The sequence below is a fragment of the Syngnathoides biaculeatus genome, chromosome 10, assembly GCF_019802595.1.
Source record: "Syngnathoides biaculeatus isolate LvHL_M chromosome 10, ASM1980259v1, whole genome shotgun sequence".
NCBI classification, from domain to species: domain Eukaryota; kingdom Metazoa; phylum Chordata; class Actinopteri; order Syngnathiformes; family Syngnathidae; genus Syngnathoides; species Syngnathoides biaculeatus.
Window position 1 is genome coordinate 1,180,220 of NC_084649.1, and position 16,036 is coordinate 1,196,255.

The 16,036-nt window shown below is 42.7% G+C and overlaps 1 protein-coding gene and 1 non-coding gene across 3 annotated transcripts in view; both read right to left on the reverse strand.

Moving 5' to 3' along the window:
• Positions 1 to 16,036, reverse strand: part of LOC133507577 (integrin alpha-5-like) — a 92,803-nt gene that overhangs the window by 24,710 nt on the left and 52,057 nt on the right. For both annotated transcript variants that reach the window (XM_061832769.1, XM_061832768.1), the window contains exons 20-24: positions 8,054 to 8,204; positions 6,792 to 6,884; positions 4,272 to 4,351; positions 496 to 576; positions 300 to 405 (exon numbers count right to left, since the gene is read on the reverse strand). In XM_061832769.1, the coding sequence (XP_061688753.1) occupies positions 300 to 405; positions 496 to 576; positions 4,272 to 4,351; positions 6,792 to 6,884; positions 8,054 to 8,204 (511 nt within the window). The remainder of the gene's footprint in view (positions 1 to 299; positions 406 to 495; positions 577 to 4,271; positions 4,352 to 6,791; positions 6,885 to 8,053; positions 8,205 to 16,036) is intronic.
• On the reverse strand, positions 7,252 to 7,324 carry trnai-gau (transfer RNA isoleucine (anticodon GAU)). The gene has a single exon. It is a non-coding gene; the product is annotated as a tRNA-Ile (tRNA).

A 16,036-nucleotide genomic window follows, 5' to 3' on the forward strand; every position in this document is an offset into this window, starting at 1 on the left:
GCGTCAGGAAGGGCATCCGGCGTAAAAATTGTGCCAAACATATATATGCGTTCATCTGAGATGATACGCTGTGGCGACCCCGAAAGGGACAAGCCAAAAGAAACACACACACTATTGCCTACAAAGACTTATGTTTTCACGGTCCAGATGTAAATACCTGATTATAAAAGTTGAAATGATGGTCTCTTGTCTCATATTAGTTTTTTAATGTCAAAACCAAATATTTGTCTAAAAAAAAACATTTTTTCAAAGATGGGACGTTCACAATATTTTCCAAAACTCTGGTAATCGTGGCATACTTCATAGACATGTTGAAGCTCAGGGCCGATCTCCAGCTCGTCCGTCAAACTGTGACTAACACTCCAGTTGGGGGGAGGGAGGAAGATTTTGTCTGGCTGAGAAACACTAAAACATGATGTAAAATTTCTGTGGCAGCCCAAAAGAAGAATGAATGCATGACGCATGATGAAAGTATAAAATAATCATTTGTCTCACCCCTGCAGAATGACATCAGCCACTGCAGCTACCTCCAACTCGAACACAATGACTTCACTCTCTGAGTTATTTAAATTTTTACTACAAGACACATAAGCAGGGAAAATTTGAGGGTTCAAGATATATTCATTGTGGTGAACAAATGGCTATCAACTGAACGCATCCTGTTGGGATGCAACAAACTCACAACAGAACATTGGCAAGTCAATGACTCCGAGATCATATAAGGATAACTGATTACTGTATGGATAAAGTACAGTAAATACAGTAATTCTTGTGAGGCTTTTAGTAGTGATATTGAGTGAAAACAGTATATTTCTAGAAGAAAATCACAAAAATGTGTTTTTATACTTGTAATGCCAAAGGGGTTGTACAGACTCGCCGATTTGCCGACTTCACAACTCCACGGTGATGTTTGGATTTGTTTTTGTTTTTTAGGAGACAGCTGCTTGCACAGTGAAATGAGTAAAATATCCATCCATCTATTTTCTTTCACCACTTATCCTCACAAGGGACGCAGGGAGTGCTGGAGCCTATCCCAGCTGTCAGCGGGCAGGAGGCGGGGTACACCCTGAATTGGTTGCCAGCCAATCGCAGGGCACATCGAGACAAACAGCCGCACTCACAATCAGACCTAGGGGCAATTTAGAGTGTCCGATTAATGTTGCATGTTTTTGGGATGTGGGAGGAAACCGGAGTACCCGGAGGAAACCCATGCGAACTCCACACAACTGTGAGGCCTATGCTCTACCAGCTGAACCACCGTGCCGCCCGAATAAAATATCTGTCACCTTAATTGATTTTGCGGTGAATGTTGCTGTATTTCTAAATGTCTATCTTTGATAAGTAAGGAAGAGCCAATGAAAGGGGAAAAACAGGCTTAATCAAGAGAACCTTTCACTCCATGCAGTCCAAGTGGAAGGAAAGTAATGCATTATTCCTACTCAAACAAAAAGATTTGTGATTATTTGAAACACTCTAAATTCTTGCCACATGCAGTTTTGGTGGGCCCAGAACAAGGACCATTTTCATCATTTAGCCAAATTGTGGAAATGTTAGATACCTGTACCAGTGGCAAGCACAGTGCCCAAAGTTGTTTTTTTTTTTTTTTTCCCCTCGGTCTGTCTGGATATGCCATCACTTTCAAATGGATGATCCTTCACCTACCTGACATTGATGCTTTAGTGTTTCAAAGTGTATGTTCTGTATGAATCATAATGTATGATGTACTACAGATTTGAGTTTTAATCTTTTAAAATGTTATCTCAGTGAGCATCAAAACTCCACAAAGTAAAAAGGTATTTCATTGCAAGGTATGAATGCAGTATAGGCATTTGTAGCCGCTTAACTCGAGCAATGACAATAATATAAAAATATATTTTTAAAGACAACATATTGCCACAGAACCACCAATGATGACAACACCTGTTGTTTAGGTGGTTGACATGTATTAAATCATATTTGTATAAATAAATAATATACTTGTGATTAACTTTTATCTGAAGACACCACAGCCATAAAGAAAACCAAATTTTAGCAAGCTCGTCTTCAGCAATCATGTCATCGAACCTAGTTACTCTACTTGTTCACTTTTTTTACACAGAAACTAGTGTATCGATTCCATGGTATCAATATATATATCAGTTGGGTATTGGTCACACCCATAATGTATTGATTGATTGCCCTAAGAGTGTGTATATCATGAATGTTGGGTCTTGTTTTTTTTTTTTTTGATAATCTACTCCGCCTACTAGTAACTTGTTTGATATTTAGCAATAAAAAATGGACTGAAAACGAGGATTAAACTGGTGAGTCACATCGGAAGGCTATTATTTTTGAACACTACTGTAAGGCTTTTACTTCCGTTTGGTATAAAAATAAAATTTCACATTTTCATTTCTATAGTTTTAAACCAGGTGCAGAGAACTCATCTATAAGAGTTAATTTGTTCTTTATTCTTTAGGAATATATCCGTATCATCAGCTAGTTGGGTCAACGTGATTTCCCTGTGAAAAAGAGACAAAATTTAATCCGTGGAATGACCGCAATTCCACTGAAATCAAAAATAAGAAGAGAGGAATTTGGCATCCTTGTTGGATCATTACTAAAAACTGGAAATCTTTGAGGAGTGTTTGGAAATAACGTAACACAACTGCAAATATCTTGATAAAACAATTCAATGGTTGATAACTTTTTTTCCCAAAACCAAACGTTTGGAGAGCTTTAAATTAAAAAAAAGTACTCTAACTTATCAAATGTTTTATTAAAACCCCCCCCAAAAACTATTAAACAATCGCTATCAACGTTATCAGAGAAGTTCAATAAGTCAAGAAGAAGTCTTATATGAGAGTTTATGTGACAGCCATACAACTAGTTTGTGTTTCATTTAGAATCTCTTCAAGACTTTTTTCAACCTTTTAGAATACATCAATGAGAGAATGTTGTAATCTACATTTAAAAGTGAAATAGGTCTCCCATTTTTTATTAGCATCTGATCTTTGTCTGGTTTGGGGATGAGAGTAATTACACCTTGTTTCATACTTGTAGACATTTTGTTTCTTAACAAATATTCTTTAAATAATTGTAATCAATTATCTCCAATAGCATCCCAGAATAGAAAATAAAATCCCACCAAGATCACATCACATCCTGGAGATTTCAAACTTTTTCATTGAGCGTGTTGCTTCGTAGATTTCAACTTTGGTGATTGGTTGTTCACAACTTAGTTTAATGGATCTTGATATTGTGGGTGTCACTTTCCTTACTTACAAAAAAATGTATTACAGTTGCTAGCCTGATAATTTGATTTGCACATTTCAGTGTAGAATGAACCGACATGTTTTGAAATGCCCAGATGTTTATTGATATTGCCATTGATCGTAAGAGCTGAAACATCATTACTTTTTTGAATATTTTTATTACTTTCACCTAATTATTGCCATTTAGCTCTTGATCTAATAAAAGCCCCTTTTAGCCATATCGATACACGCATTGTTTATCTGTTCTTTAAGTCTTTTCCATTTAATGCCTTCCTCCACTGTTAAGAGTCTCCTTTTTCAGTAATCAATCCAAACCTTTCATGATAGGAGTTTCTTTAGTAGCAATAGCTTTTTTGCTATCGTCTCATTGCTATTTCTCTTACTCTGAATGTAAAGTTTTCTCATCTTTATACAGGATCCATTTCAATATTTTCAAGTATCTATCTGTATTGCCCTTCCCTTTACCCTATCACAATTTTTTGTCATTCAGCAAATTATTCTTTAACTTCCAAAAGCCTCTTATATTATGTTTGTGTTGTTTAAGCAATACGATTACGGGGCTCTTGGACCTTTACATGTATGACCCAGACAGATATTGTAATTTAATTTGTCATAGAAGTAAATGTCTGAAGGTGAAGTTTTGTTTTTTTTTTTTAACAATTTTTGGTTTAATAGAAAGCAATAGAATTAGTTTTCTAAAATCATTGTGCTAATAGTAATCAGTGTTGTATATCATCAAATTTGTCTGGAATCGCCCATGACTAACAGGAAGGTAGCTATCCTGTGTTCCGCGTGGCTCACATGAAATTCCGTATAGAGCGGATTATATGACAGATAAAAGTAGTTCTATGACAGATTTGTCCTTGAACTGATTATTTACCTTTTAATTTTGGCTCCTAAGAGTGGAGGATTTTTTTTTTTGTTTGTTTTGTTTAAGCTATTTGCACAAACTGGTGTTTGACCACCATCTTGACTTCACATTAAGATGATGATAAATCTTGACAAAAAGGGACCTACCTTCTTAATTGCAGCTCAAATTGGATAGTGTTTTGGCTGTCAGTGAGTCTGGGAACAGTGAAGCGGAGACCTGCCCAAAACTAAGAAAGAAATATATGTGATTAGGCCGAAGCAGAGAATGACCCACAGTTAAAGAATGGCTGACTTTCACTTTAGTATGTTGCATTTGTTCATTACTAGGCACCATGAACTGTTCTAAAGTCCCTTAATGGTCCACTGTCATGAAATGCATGATTTCTAGTATGTTATTAATGGGGGAAATAAAAGCAGCGGGAATGGACTCATCCATTTGTTCACCACAAAACATGATTTTGACGTATATGGCTTTTTGTAACTCCCGCCATGAAAATCTTCTCGAGGGATTTGTTTTTGAGAAGAAGCAGGAAGTGACGTTACAGCAGCAGCGCACTCAGGCTGGCTCGTCTGTTTATAATACAAAATGCCAGGTCGTATTGGTGGATATTGTTCGAACACTCAGGAGGATGGATTTACTCTTCATACTTTTAAAAAAGACCCGGTTTGTCATGAAAAATGGATTGCACAGGTGCAAAGGACGAGAGCTTCGTGGTTTCCAAATGACAGGTAGGTGTGTATAGAGCTACTAAAAAAAACAATAGTTGGGGGTGGGGACGTAATCCTCTCATAACGTAACAAAAGATCTGTGTACGTAAGTCAGGAGTGCTGAATGCGTCGACGTGCGCGTCAGACTGCTCCCGTGCAGCAGCCGCGGTAGGACGGTCTCCGCACGGCTTTGTGGATTGCCAACGGCCTTGTCAACAAGGCCGAGCCAGCCTTGTGGATTGCTGCAAGGACAGACCCGGCGTTAGCCCCGACACGGAGGTGAATTGGGCAGGGAGGTGGTTTGGCCGGGCTCTACCCCCATCAGCCATCGGTGTCTGCGCACCCCAGTTTGCACGTGGGCTCCCCGGCGACGGCTTCCACATCGGCTCGCTCCCCACAGCTCGCGTGCCAGCGAAGGCTTGCTCGCGAGCGACAGCTTCTGTGTTGGCCCCAACGCGGAGGTGGTTTGGCTGCGTGCGCGAGGAGAAAGGAGCTCTCCCTACCCCGCCCGGCATGGGTCCTCCTGAGTACGCTACATACAGTCAGGGAGTCTGTTGTTAGTTAGGAGTGATCTGCCTATCGTCAAAATATGGCTCGAAATTATAGGGTAATATTGACCAGGTCATTTCACTCGATTGTAAGATGTTCTCTTCTCCGAAAAGAGCTTCCGTGTTCCATAGCTAGTTGCCACTACGTGTTTTCAATGGCAAGTGTCTCGGTGTAATATCTGCTGATAAAGTTGCAGACAATATGCAGACCACTTGGATGTCAAATGAGACTTCCGCAACTTTGCGCATGGATGACACGCTCTCCACTCATATTTATTTTTTCGTATAGATATCCATCCATTTTCTTTGCCACTTATCATCACGAGGGTCGCGGGGAGTGCTAGAGTCTATCCCAGCTGTCAACGGGCAGGAGGCGGGCGGGGTACACTTCGCAATCACACCTAGGGGCAATTTAGAGTAGTGGATTAATGTTGTATGTTTTTGGGATGTGGGAGGAAATCGGAGTGCCTGAAGGGAACCCACGCAGGCACGGGGAGAACATGCAAACTCCACACAGGCAGGTCCGGGATTGAACCCGGCACCTCAGAACTGTGAGGCCAACACCTTACCAGCTGTACCACCCTTTCGTATAGACATTGAAGTGAATAATGTTATATGTATTTACATTACAATATCTATTTTAGAATGTTTAGCAAGAGCTTTAAAGTCCCTACAAAGTGAAACGCAAGCCTTTCTCACCGCCGAATGCATGAAACCATGAGCTGCCAGAAATGGACAGTACTGTACTTCGTTGAGCAACTTATGCATACAAATTCCGATAGCTGTTAGCTGCAGAAATACCATATATCTATTTAAAGCCTCTGCTAGCTAGAATATATCCGACAGAATTACTATGACGAGAGGTGCTAGCCAACAGAGAGCTTGCAAGGTAACAAACTTCCAGAGCTTACTCGGCTGACGTGTAACTCGCAATTTTGCCGGATAGCCTTTGTTGCGAGATAAGGCATTTTTTACTGGGTGCCATTTTAGCCTTGCAGTCCAGAAAAAAAGGAGGCAAACTGAAATGCGTAAAAACTGTTTCATTTGTTTAGTTCAATTTATCTCTGTAATTCAGTACTTCATTGTTCTCGGTCTTTAATTGTTTTCAGCAATCATCTTCAAACACGTTAATGTGTTTTACAAACAAATGCATCTTTAACAGCGTGCACCCAATCATGAATTGAGACTGGCTCTTTTTCCAGTTATTTTTAAGGGTTTCTATGGTCTCTTTTTTTAAATGAACTCTCCACATGAAAGATTGAAGTATTTTATGTCACAAAAGTATACAGCGTGAGTTCTTTCTGCTGTGTGTTGTAAAACAACAACTATTTTTCTTTTTTTTTCCATCTTGTCAAAGAAAAAAACTGTAGCATATATTCAAAGACATTGTGTGGACTACATTAGTTCTTACACTAGTGCCAGGTTTCATGGGGTTTCCCAGATCACACATAAGGAAGCGTGTCTCGTTTTCTGTTTCGTAGCTGCATGTTAGCTGAGTCAGACTCTGGAACACAAAGACAAACAGAAAACTGAATGTTTAGTGTCAAAGAAAAATAAAGAAAAAGAAAAAAACAAGACACTGGCTAAAAGAAGTACATGAAATTTCTACATCAAATAATGAGTCACTGAATGAAATAAAATCATCCACAATAAATGAATACTTTTTTGAATTATCTTAATATAATCTCCACTACTTAAAAATACTGAAACACCACAGTTTTTTTTAGGTAAAAACAAATAAAATATAAAAGTTTCTTTCGGCTTGTCCCTTTCGGGGTCACCACAGCGTGTCATCTCAGATGAACGCACATATGTTTGGCACAATTTTTACGCCGGATGCCCTTCCTGACGCAACCCTTCTCAGGGAGTGGAGGCCCCAGTGGGATACGAACCCACAACCCCTGGTTTATCAAACCAGTGCTCTAACCACTGAGCTACGGGGCCTCCAAAAAAAAAATAAATAAATAAATTAAAAAAAAAAATAAAAAAATAACAGGTATTATTGTGTTACAATCTCCATTTTGGTTGGGTTGGTTTTGTCTCATGTTTCCTGTGTTCTAGGTTTTCCATGTCTCGTGTGCTCATTTTGTAAGCTGTGTCCATCTGTTCCTGTTAACCTCCTCCTTTGTGTTGACCAATAATCTCCCTCCAGCCACTCATGTCTTGACCAGATGTTCCTCTTTGTCTCGACAATCTCTGTGGTCAACTCCTTGGTTCCTTTCAGTTCCTGGTGGTCCATTAGTTGTCCGTGACCACTGTGCCACGTCTTGTCTTGTTTCCAGTTGAGGTTTATTTAAGGTTTTCCTTGGCACAATGATTACTGCTTGTTTAACTTTGTTTAGTTTGACGTTGTTGGACACAAGATGTTTTTTAAGATTAGTTGAACTCCTGCACTCGGGTCCTCCATGCCTTTGTCTTGCCTTCCTTGCATCCTCAAGCCAGTAACGTGACATCTTGAGAGGTAATTATTCCTGAATTCTGGATTTGTCTTCACTTCTTTTTGTCCTTGTTGTTAGAGATCCCATAAAGACCACACTGCATTGAGTAGCAGAGTGAGAGGTGAATTTCACCTGCTTCTACGTAGCCCAAGCATGCGGACGCTGCCACAAAGTGACTGCCATCCAGTGATGTAGACTGAACACTTTTAGATGTCGAAACAGTTGTCTTTCTTACCTCATTGTTGCGAATGATCCCACTGTAGTCAGCCTCTTTGGGAAGCAGCGCATAGAGCTCAGCCTCATAGGCTCCCCCTTCTCCTTCATTTCTGGCATTGAAGGTGAGTCTCATGGAGTTTTCGTCACCCAGGTAAACTTCTTTTTTGTCACTGCATGATGATAAATATCAACAAAATGGTCAATGGTAGAATACAAAGTAAATTGTATTGTATTCTACAATGACCATTTGTTCTTGTTAGCAGAATGGAGACTCCTAATCATTTCATAACTTCATGGTCTTGGGTGTTAACAGGTGTTTTCTACCTTGCAGGTACCCAGTAAAAGATTTTTATATCTTCTTGAAAAGGTGAAGCTCGAAGCATGGTGGACGAGTGGTTGGTACAGTGAAGAAAATAAGTATTTGAACACCCTGCTATATTGCAATTTCTCCCACTTAGAAATCATGGAGGAGTCTGAAGTTTTCATCGTAGGTGCATGTCCACTGTGAGAGAGATAATCTAAAAAAGAAAAATCCAGAAAATACAATGTATGATTCTTTTAACGATTTATTTGTGTGATACAGCTGCAAATAAGTATTTGAACATGTGTCGATCAGCGAGAATTCTGACCCTCAAAGATCAGTTAGTCCGCCTTTAAAACTCCACCTCCACTCCATGTGACCTGTGTGAGGTCGTTAGCGCCAGAAAGACACCTGTCCACCCCATACAATCAGTAAGACTCAAATTTGTAACATGGCCAAGACAAAAGAGCTGTCCAAAGACACCAGAGACAAAATTGTACAACTCCATATGGCTGGAAAGGGCTACAGAGCTTGGTGAAAAAAGGTCCACTGTTGGAGCAATCATTGGAAAATGGAACAAGCTAAACATGGCAATCAATCTCAATTGGAGTGGAGCACCACGGAAGCTATCACCTCGTGGGGTCTCAATGATCCTTAGAAATGTTAGGAATCAGCCCAGGACTACACGACAGGACGTGGTCAATGACCTGAAAAGAGCTAGACGTTATGGTTTGAAATTATGCATGGCACAGAAGGTTCTCCTGCTTAAACCAGCACACGTCAAGGCCCGTCTTAAGTTTGCCAATGACCATTTGGATGATACAGAGGAGTCATGGGAGAAGGTTTTGTGGTCAGATGAGACCAAAATGGAACTTTTTGGTCGTAATTCCACTAACCGTCTTTGGAGGAAGATGAATGAGGAGTTACATCCCAAGAACACCATCCCTACTGTGAAGCATGGGGGTGGTAGCATCATGCTTTGCGGGTGTCTTTCTGCACATGGGACAGGACGACTGCACTGTATTTAGGAAAGGATAACCGCGGCCGTGTATTGTGAGATTTAGGGGAACAACCGCTTTCCCTCAGTCAGAGCGTTGAAGATGGGTCGTGTGTGAGTCTTGCAACATGACAATGACCCGAAGCACACAGCCAGGAAACCCAAGGATTGGCTCCGTAAGAAGCATATCAATTTTCTGGCATAGCCAGTCTCCAGACCTCAACCCAATAGAAAAACTTTGGAGGGAGCTGAAACTCCGTGTTTCTCAGCGACAGCCCAGAAGCCTTTCTGATGTAGAGAAGATCTGTGTGGAGGAGTGGGCCAAAACCCCTCCTGCAGTGTGTTGGTGAACAACTACGGGAAACGTTTGACCTCTGTAATTGCAAACAAAGGCTTTTGTACCAAATATTAACATTGCTTTTCTCAGGTGTTCAAATACTCATTTGCAGCTGTATCCCACAAATAAATCGTTAAAAAAATCATACATTGTGATTTCTGGATTTTTCTCATTATATTATGTCTCTCACAGTGGACATGCAGCTACGATGAAAATTTCAGACCCCTCCATGATTTCTAAGTGGGAGAACTTGAAATATAGGAGGGTGTTCAATACTTATTTTCTTCACTGTACATCTGCCTCACAGTTCTGAGGCCAGGGTTCAAATCCTTGCCCCGCCTATGTGGAGTTTGAATGTTCTCCCTGTTCTTGCATGGATTTCCTCCCACATCCCAAAAACATATGTGGTAAGTTGATTGACGACTCTATATTGGCCATTGGTGTGAATGTGACTGAAAGGTTATTTGTTTATAAGTGCCCATTCTGGTCACCAGGGTGTACCCTGCCTCTCGCCAGAAGATAGCCGGGATAGGCTCCAGCAAGCCCGTGACCCTCGTGAGGATAAGCGGTAACTGGATTGATTGATTGATGGATGGATGGGAAGGTGAAAGATTGCTCCCCGTGCTGAATCCATGGACCCTTGAGGAATCCCCTTTAGGAATTAATATAAGTTTCAAATGCAAGTTTTATTATCCTTGCATATGAACACAACAACGTTGCACATGCCAACCCCAAAACATAATAACGACAACAACATTCAATCTATGCTCATCATCAGCAGCCATACCAAACACACAAATATAACAACCATTCATCCATTTTCTTAGCCGCTTATCCTCACAAGGGTAACAAGGCAGGGTACACCTTGAACTGGTTGCCAGCCAATTGCAGGGCACATGGAGACAGACAACACTCGCACTCACGATCACACCTGGGGGCAATTTAGAGTGTCTAATTAATGGATGTTTTTGGAATGTGGGAGGAAACCGGAGTGACCTGAGAAAACCCACGCAGGCAAAGCCAGGATCGAACCCGGGTCCTCAAAACTGTGAGGCCAACGCTTTACGGCTGCGTCACCATGCTGCCCAAATACACGACATCAGCACTTAAAACTCCTTTCATAAAAATGTATTAGGTGCAATCTTTAATAACTTGATTTCATTTAAGATATTGTCATAACAAAAATATTCATGAGGTCTCCTATATAGGTGTACAGTACTTTTAAATTATTTGGGAATTGCTCATCTCTATCAAATCATACTTCTTGAAAACTTTCAACATCACTGAATAATCGATCCCGCATTCGTCTTTAGGCACCTTTGTAATGGATACACAATTTAAGATATTGTCATTTTTGCTTATTGTGTGTAATAATTTCTTTAAAATAGTTAATTTCATGATCTTATGATATAGAATAAAAATGTAATAAAAGGCAACCATATTTTGCAAAAGGAGTAAGTAGCATTACTAAGCTACCAGAGAATTACATAGTCAAATCATTGAGAGGTGACTTCAACACTCCCTCCGTCCCTCTTGAGTCCCTCTGATGCCACTGCACCCCCACCAAAATGGTAAATGATACACATTTGAATTGCTTTAAGTTTATGCATTTTTTTTATTGTTTAAATGCAGGGTGTACATGTTTTTACATAAATATGAATTTAAATGGGAATTTACTCTTTGGAGGTTGGTAACTGATTCAACTCATTTACATTATTTCCCATGGGAAAATATGTTTCGAAACTAGAACAACTTGGATTTTGAACAAGTCACAAGAACAAATTATGTTCAAATTCTGAGGTTTTACACTGTATTTTTAGATCTGCTGCTTTTATTTCGGTTTTCCTTTTTTGCACTCATTGAACAATCAAACCTATTGCCACAGCACATCATATTTCAGAGGAAAACATGATTGTTACTTATTTTGCCTTACGAGTTTATATAAGGGCGACACAATGGCTCAGCTGGTAAAGCGTTGGCCTCACAGTTCTGAGGACCCGCATAACTAACCCGCATGTGTGGACTTTGCATGTTCTAAACATTAAACATATAATCGATGCTGGAGAGCGGCTGCACGGTGGATCAGCTGGACCGGGTTCATTCCAGGGCCCCACCTGTGTGGAGTTTGCATGTTCTCCCCGTGCCTGTGTGGGTTTTCTCCCACATCCCAAAAACATGCAACATTAATGGGACACTCTAAATTGCTCCTGGGTTTGATTGTGTGTGCTACTGTTTGTCTTGATGTCCCATGCAATTGGCTGGCAACCAGTTCAGGGTATACCCTGCCTCCTGCCCGTTGACAGCTAGGATAGGCTCCAGCACTTCCGAGACCCTTGTGAGGTTAAGCGGCTAAAAAATGGATAGATGGATGGATGGATGGATGGATGGATGGATGGATGGATGGATGGATGGATGGATGGATGGATGGATGGATGGATAGATGGATGGATGGATGGATGCTGGAGAGACTCTGGAAACTAAGAGAGCAGTATAGAATTACCACTGGATTATGATTCAATAGTTTTGTTTCCTTCCACATCCTAAAAACATGCATGGTATGTCGATTAATTGAAGACTCAAAATTATATAGTATGTTAATAGCTGTGAATGTGAGTGGGAATGGTTGTTTGTTTCTATGTGCCCTGTGATTGGATAATGAACATTTCAGGCTATACATCACCTCTCACCCAGAGTTAACTGGGTGCCAGGATGCCTGCGACTTTAGTGAGGATAAGCGGTTCAGAAAATGGATGGATGTATGGATGTTTTTTATGAATTCCATGTAAGGATATTATAGACATTAAGTGTGCAAAATTGATTCGTGATTAAATACAGACACAAGCAAAAAGATCAGTGGTGATAAAGGATGTATCCTTGTGTTAGTTCACCCCTCAATAACCACTCCTCCATTACTATGTTCTTTTGAAGCCACTTTTTGTACTAAGTATGAGCCAAAGTAGTGATCATAAAATGAAATAAAAAGAACGGTTCTTAAGTCCTCACAGTTGGTCTGTGAGGAGTGATCTCCAGAGACCTCATACAGTATACTGTATGCACAACTCACCATGACCGAGCAAGGAAATGATCCACATCTGATCACATCAATTTGTCTCAGGAAACTCACTCCACCTTCTTGTGCATTTGAACAAAGTGACCTCCCTGATGTGCAAACATGCTTTTCAGTTTCATGAGGATCCAGCCTTCCCCCAACAGAAAAAAAAACCTCTGGTCAAAGCTCAATATCAGGGTTCCGCTTTGATTTAACATTTCCTTCAGCCCTTCCCCCTCTCCACAGAAGGTCTGAATGCAGCACCCCCTTGCAAGGTAGGACCACCAGCTGAATTGAATTAGGCAATGCAGAGGAAGTAACATTGATAATATTACACCATATACGTAGATGCAGAGAATGGGCACAATTCTGCAGCAGAGATTTTCACTTTTCAATAAAGCATAAGGTCACGAAAGGTTATTGTGATTTTTTTACACGCTGCATGACCTCTAGGAGAAGAGAGGTTGTATTCCATGAAACTGCTGAATCATTTCAATGTGGTCCCGTGACAGCTGGGATGTGCGATCGGTCATCGTGGGAACATTTTTGAAAGTGATTGTGTTTCTTCAGCTAAGAGAAATGGTGTGACCATGTAGTGTTCCTCATAACAGACCTGAATGACACAAGTGTATTTGTTTGCCTTGTGAGACTTTTGGCTCAAATATATGGCTGGAGAAATCCAGTCACAAACAAAGTTTATAAATTAATATCATTGGTCTGTACGTATGCGTGCATTTGTATTTGCATGTCTGTGTGTGTCTCCAGCTGTCCAGGGTACATTGCCTTCTACATTCATCCACCCATTTTCTCTTGTGCTTGTCCGCATTCAGCCAAATGAGCTAAGAGCCGGGCACATCATCTTAGCCTTTGTCGAAAAATACATCATATTTTTTCTTTCGTTTCTTTGCTCATTTAAAATGTTTAGCACAGTGATTTACTTTAAATCCAAACTTTTCTATTCTGATAAGCAATATAAGCTATCGAGGCATTAATATCTCTGCAAGACCTACAGAGTTCAACCATTTAAATCACGGAAAAAAAATGAGTCTGAAGGAGCCGACTCTCATTCATGAAGAAGCGCCCAGTTCAGGAGTGCCAAGGTAAACACTGAAAGAGCAACAACACAGCGTTCTGCCACCTGTGGGGTTTCAGGAGCCACTCTTCAATTCTCACGTTACCGTCCAGGAGGTGGCGATGGCGCCGCCACCTCACATTCCCATTCAGGAGGTGGCGAGGGCGCCGCAGCCGCCTCACGTTACCATCCAGGTGGTGGCGATGGCGCTGCCGCCTCATGTTCTCGTCTAGGAGGTGGTGATGGCTCCGCAGCCACTTCACATTGCTGTCCAGGAGGTGGCGAGGGCGCCGCAGCCGCCTCACGTACCATCCAGGTGGTGGCGATGGCGCCGCCGCCTCATGTTCTCGTCTAGGAGGTGGTGATGGCTCCGCAGCCACCTCACATGGCTGTCCAGGTGGTGGCGATGGCGCCGCCGCCTCATGTTCTCGTCTAGGAGGTGGTGATGGCTCCGCAGCCACCTCACATTGCTGTCCAGGAGGTGGCGACGGCTCCGCAGCCGACTCTCGTCCGTGTCCAGGAGTACCGGCGGCAACCGGTCCGCGGCCGCCCCACGCTCCTGCTTCGTCGACGACCAGTCCGCGGTTGCCCCCCCAATCCTGCTTCAACGGCGACCAATCCGTGGTCGTCCTACGCTTCTGCTTCAACGGCGACTGGCACGCAGTCGTTCCACGCCCCTGTCTCGACGGCAACAGAGGATGGCAACGGATTATCGGCATCCTCACTATCCTGTTCAGCAGACGGCGACGGTACCACAGTCCTTTTCGTTCCAGTTCCGGCGGCGACCGGTCTGCGGCCGTCCCACGCCCCTGTCTCAACGGCGATAGGAGCTGGGGAGTTCAAATGGGCCACCACGTAACTGGAAGGGCATCGGGATGGCTATGATGATGATGAAGGCGGTCATGGCTTTGGTCCTTCTCTGCGTCGTCCTCCTCACTCCAGATGTTTCCCAAACGCTTCTTGACCTAGCCATGGCGGAGACTGATCCCCGGCCGCCTCATGATGAAGCCTTGGTGGCGTCCGGCCCTTGGCCACCTGCCGACAGAGCATCGGCGGCGACCGATACCCGGTCGTCTCACAACCGCGTCTTGGGAGGGCTTCGTCCGGAGCAGTTGCGTGCCTTTGTCTGGTTTCTGCTTCGCCGTTGAGTTCCTCCCCGATGATGTCCACCCGAATCACCGCGTGGGGATCCTGGTGCTTGGCGTCCAGGTCGTCCTCCTGACCTGTCCAGCCGGACGCTTCGTGTTTGGTGGCCTGGACGGCCACCAGACAGACTGGGGTTGGGGGGCGGGGGGTGCCCTGGACCCGGACCCCCTTCCACCCGCCCCTGGACATGTTAATTTTGTGCGTGTGTTTCTTTTGTTTAGGCACGTCTGGGAGCCGCGCCTTAGAGGGGGGGTACTGTCATGGTCCTGCCGGTCCAGCCCTGGCTGGGCGGGTCCCAGCACACCGGCACTGATTAGGAGGCGCACATGTGCGCCTCATCCTCGCTGATTCCCCCCGGTATTTATAGGACCCAGGGGACGACTGGTCTTTGCCAGATCGTCGCAACTCATGCCCCGTTCCTGCACTCCCGTATCTCTGATCATACACCGTTGTGTACCGACCTCCGCCTGTTCTCAGACCGACCCTGTAAGCCTGACGCCTTTGACACTCCTGCCATCTCTGATCGATCTCCCGTGTACCCACTGCCTGCCCGCGGACCTACTCTCTACACCCGACGTCCTGATTACCGCTGCCCCACTTGACTGTCTGCCAGATCCCCGACTTTGGACCGAATAAACACTTTTCCCGAACTACCTTTGCGTCTCCGGAGTCCTGCATTTGGGTCCTCCCTCCATACCGATGGGTCGTGACATTTTCTACATTTTCAATAAATATTAGAAAAGAAATTAAAACTTGAAAATAAGCAGAGGGAGGGTTTCAAACACCCCTGTTGCACACCAAAACTCTTTTAGTACAAAGGCATACAGAGCCACTATTCTACAAAGTCATTCAGCTAAACAGGACAGGTTAGACGAAAAAGAAAAATGAAATGTACGATACAATTGAAAGGCAATTGCCATTACTTTCTCATCAAACCCAATGACACAAGAGAAGATAGATAAGATATAAATATATCCTCTGGGTGGTGACCTAAAACCGTAGCTGAACCTTCATTGTTATGTAAAGATGAAATTTAACTATAAGTATGGACTGGCGACTAAAATATGGAGGTAGAGCAAAACAGGCTCTTGGTTACAAGA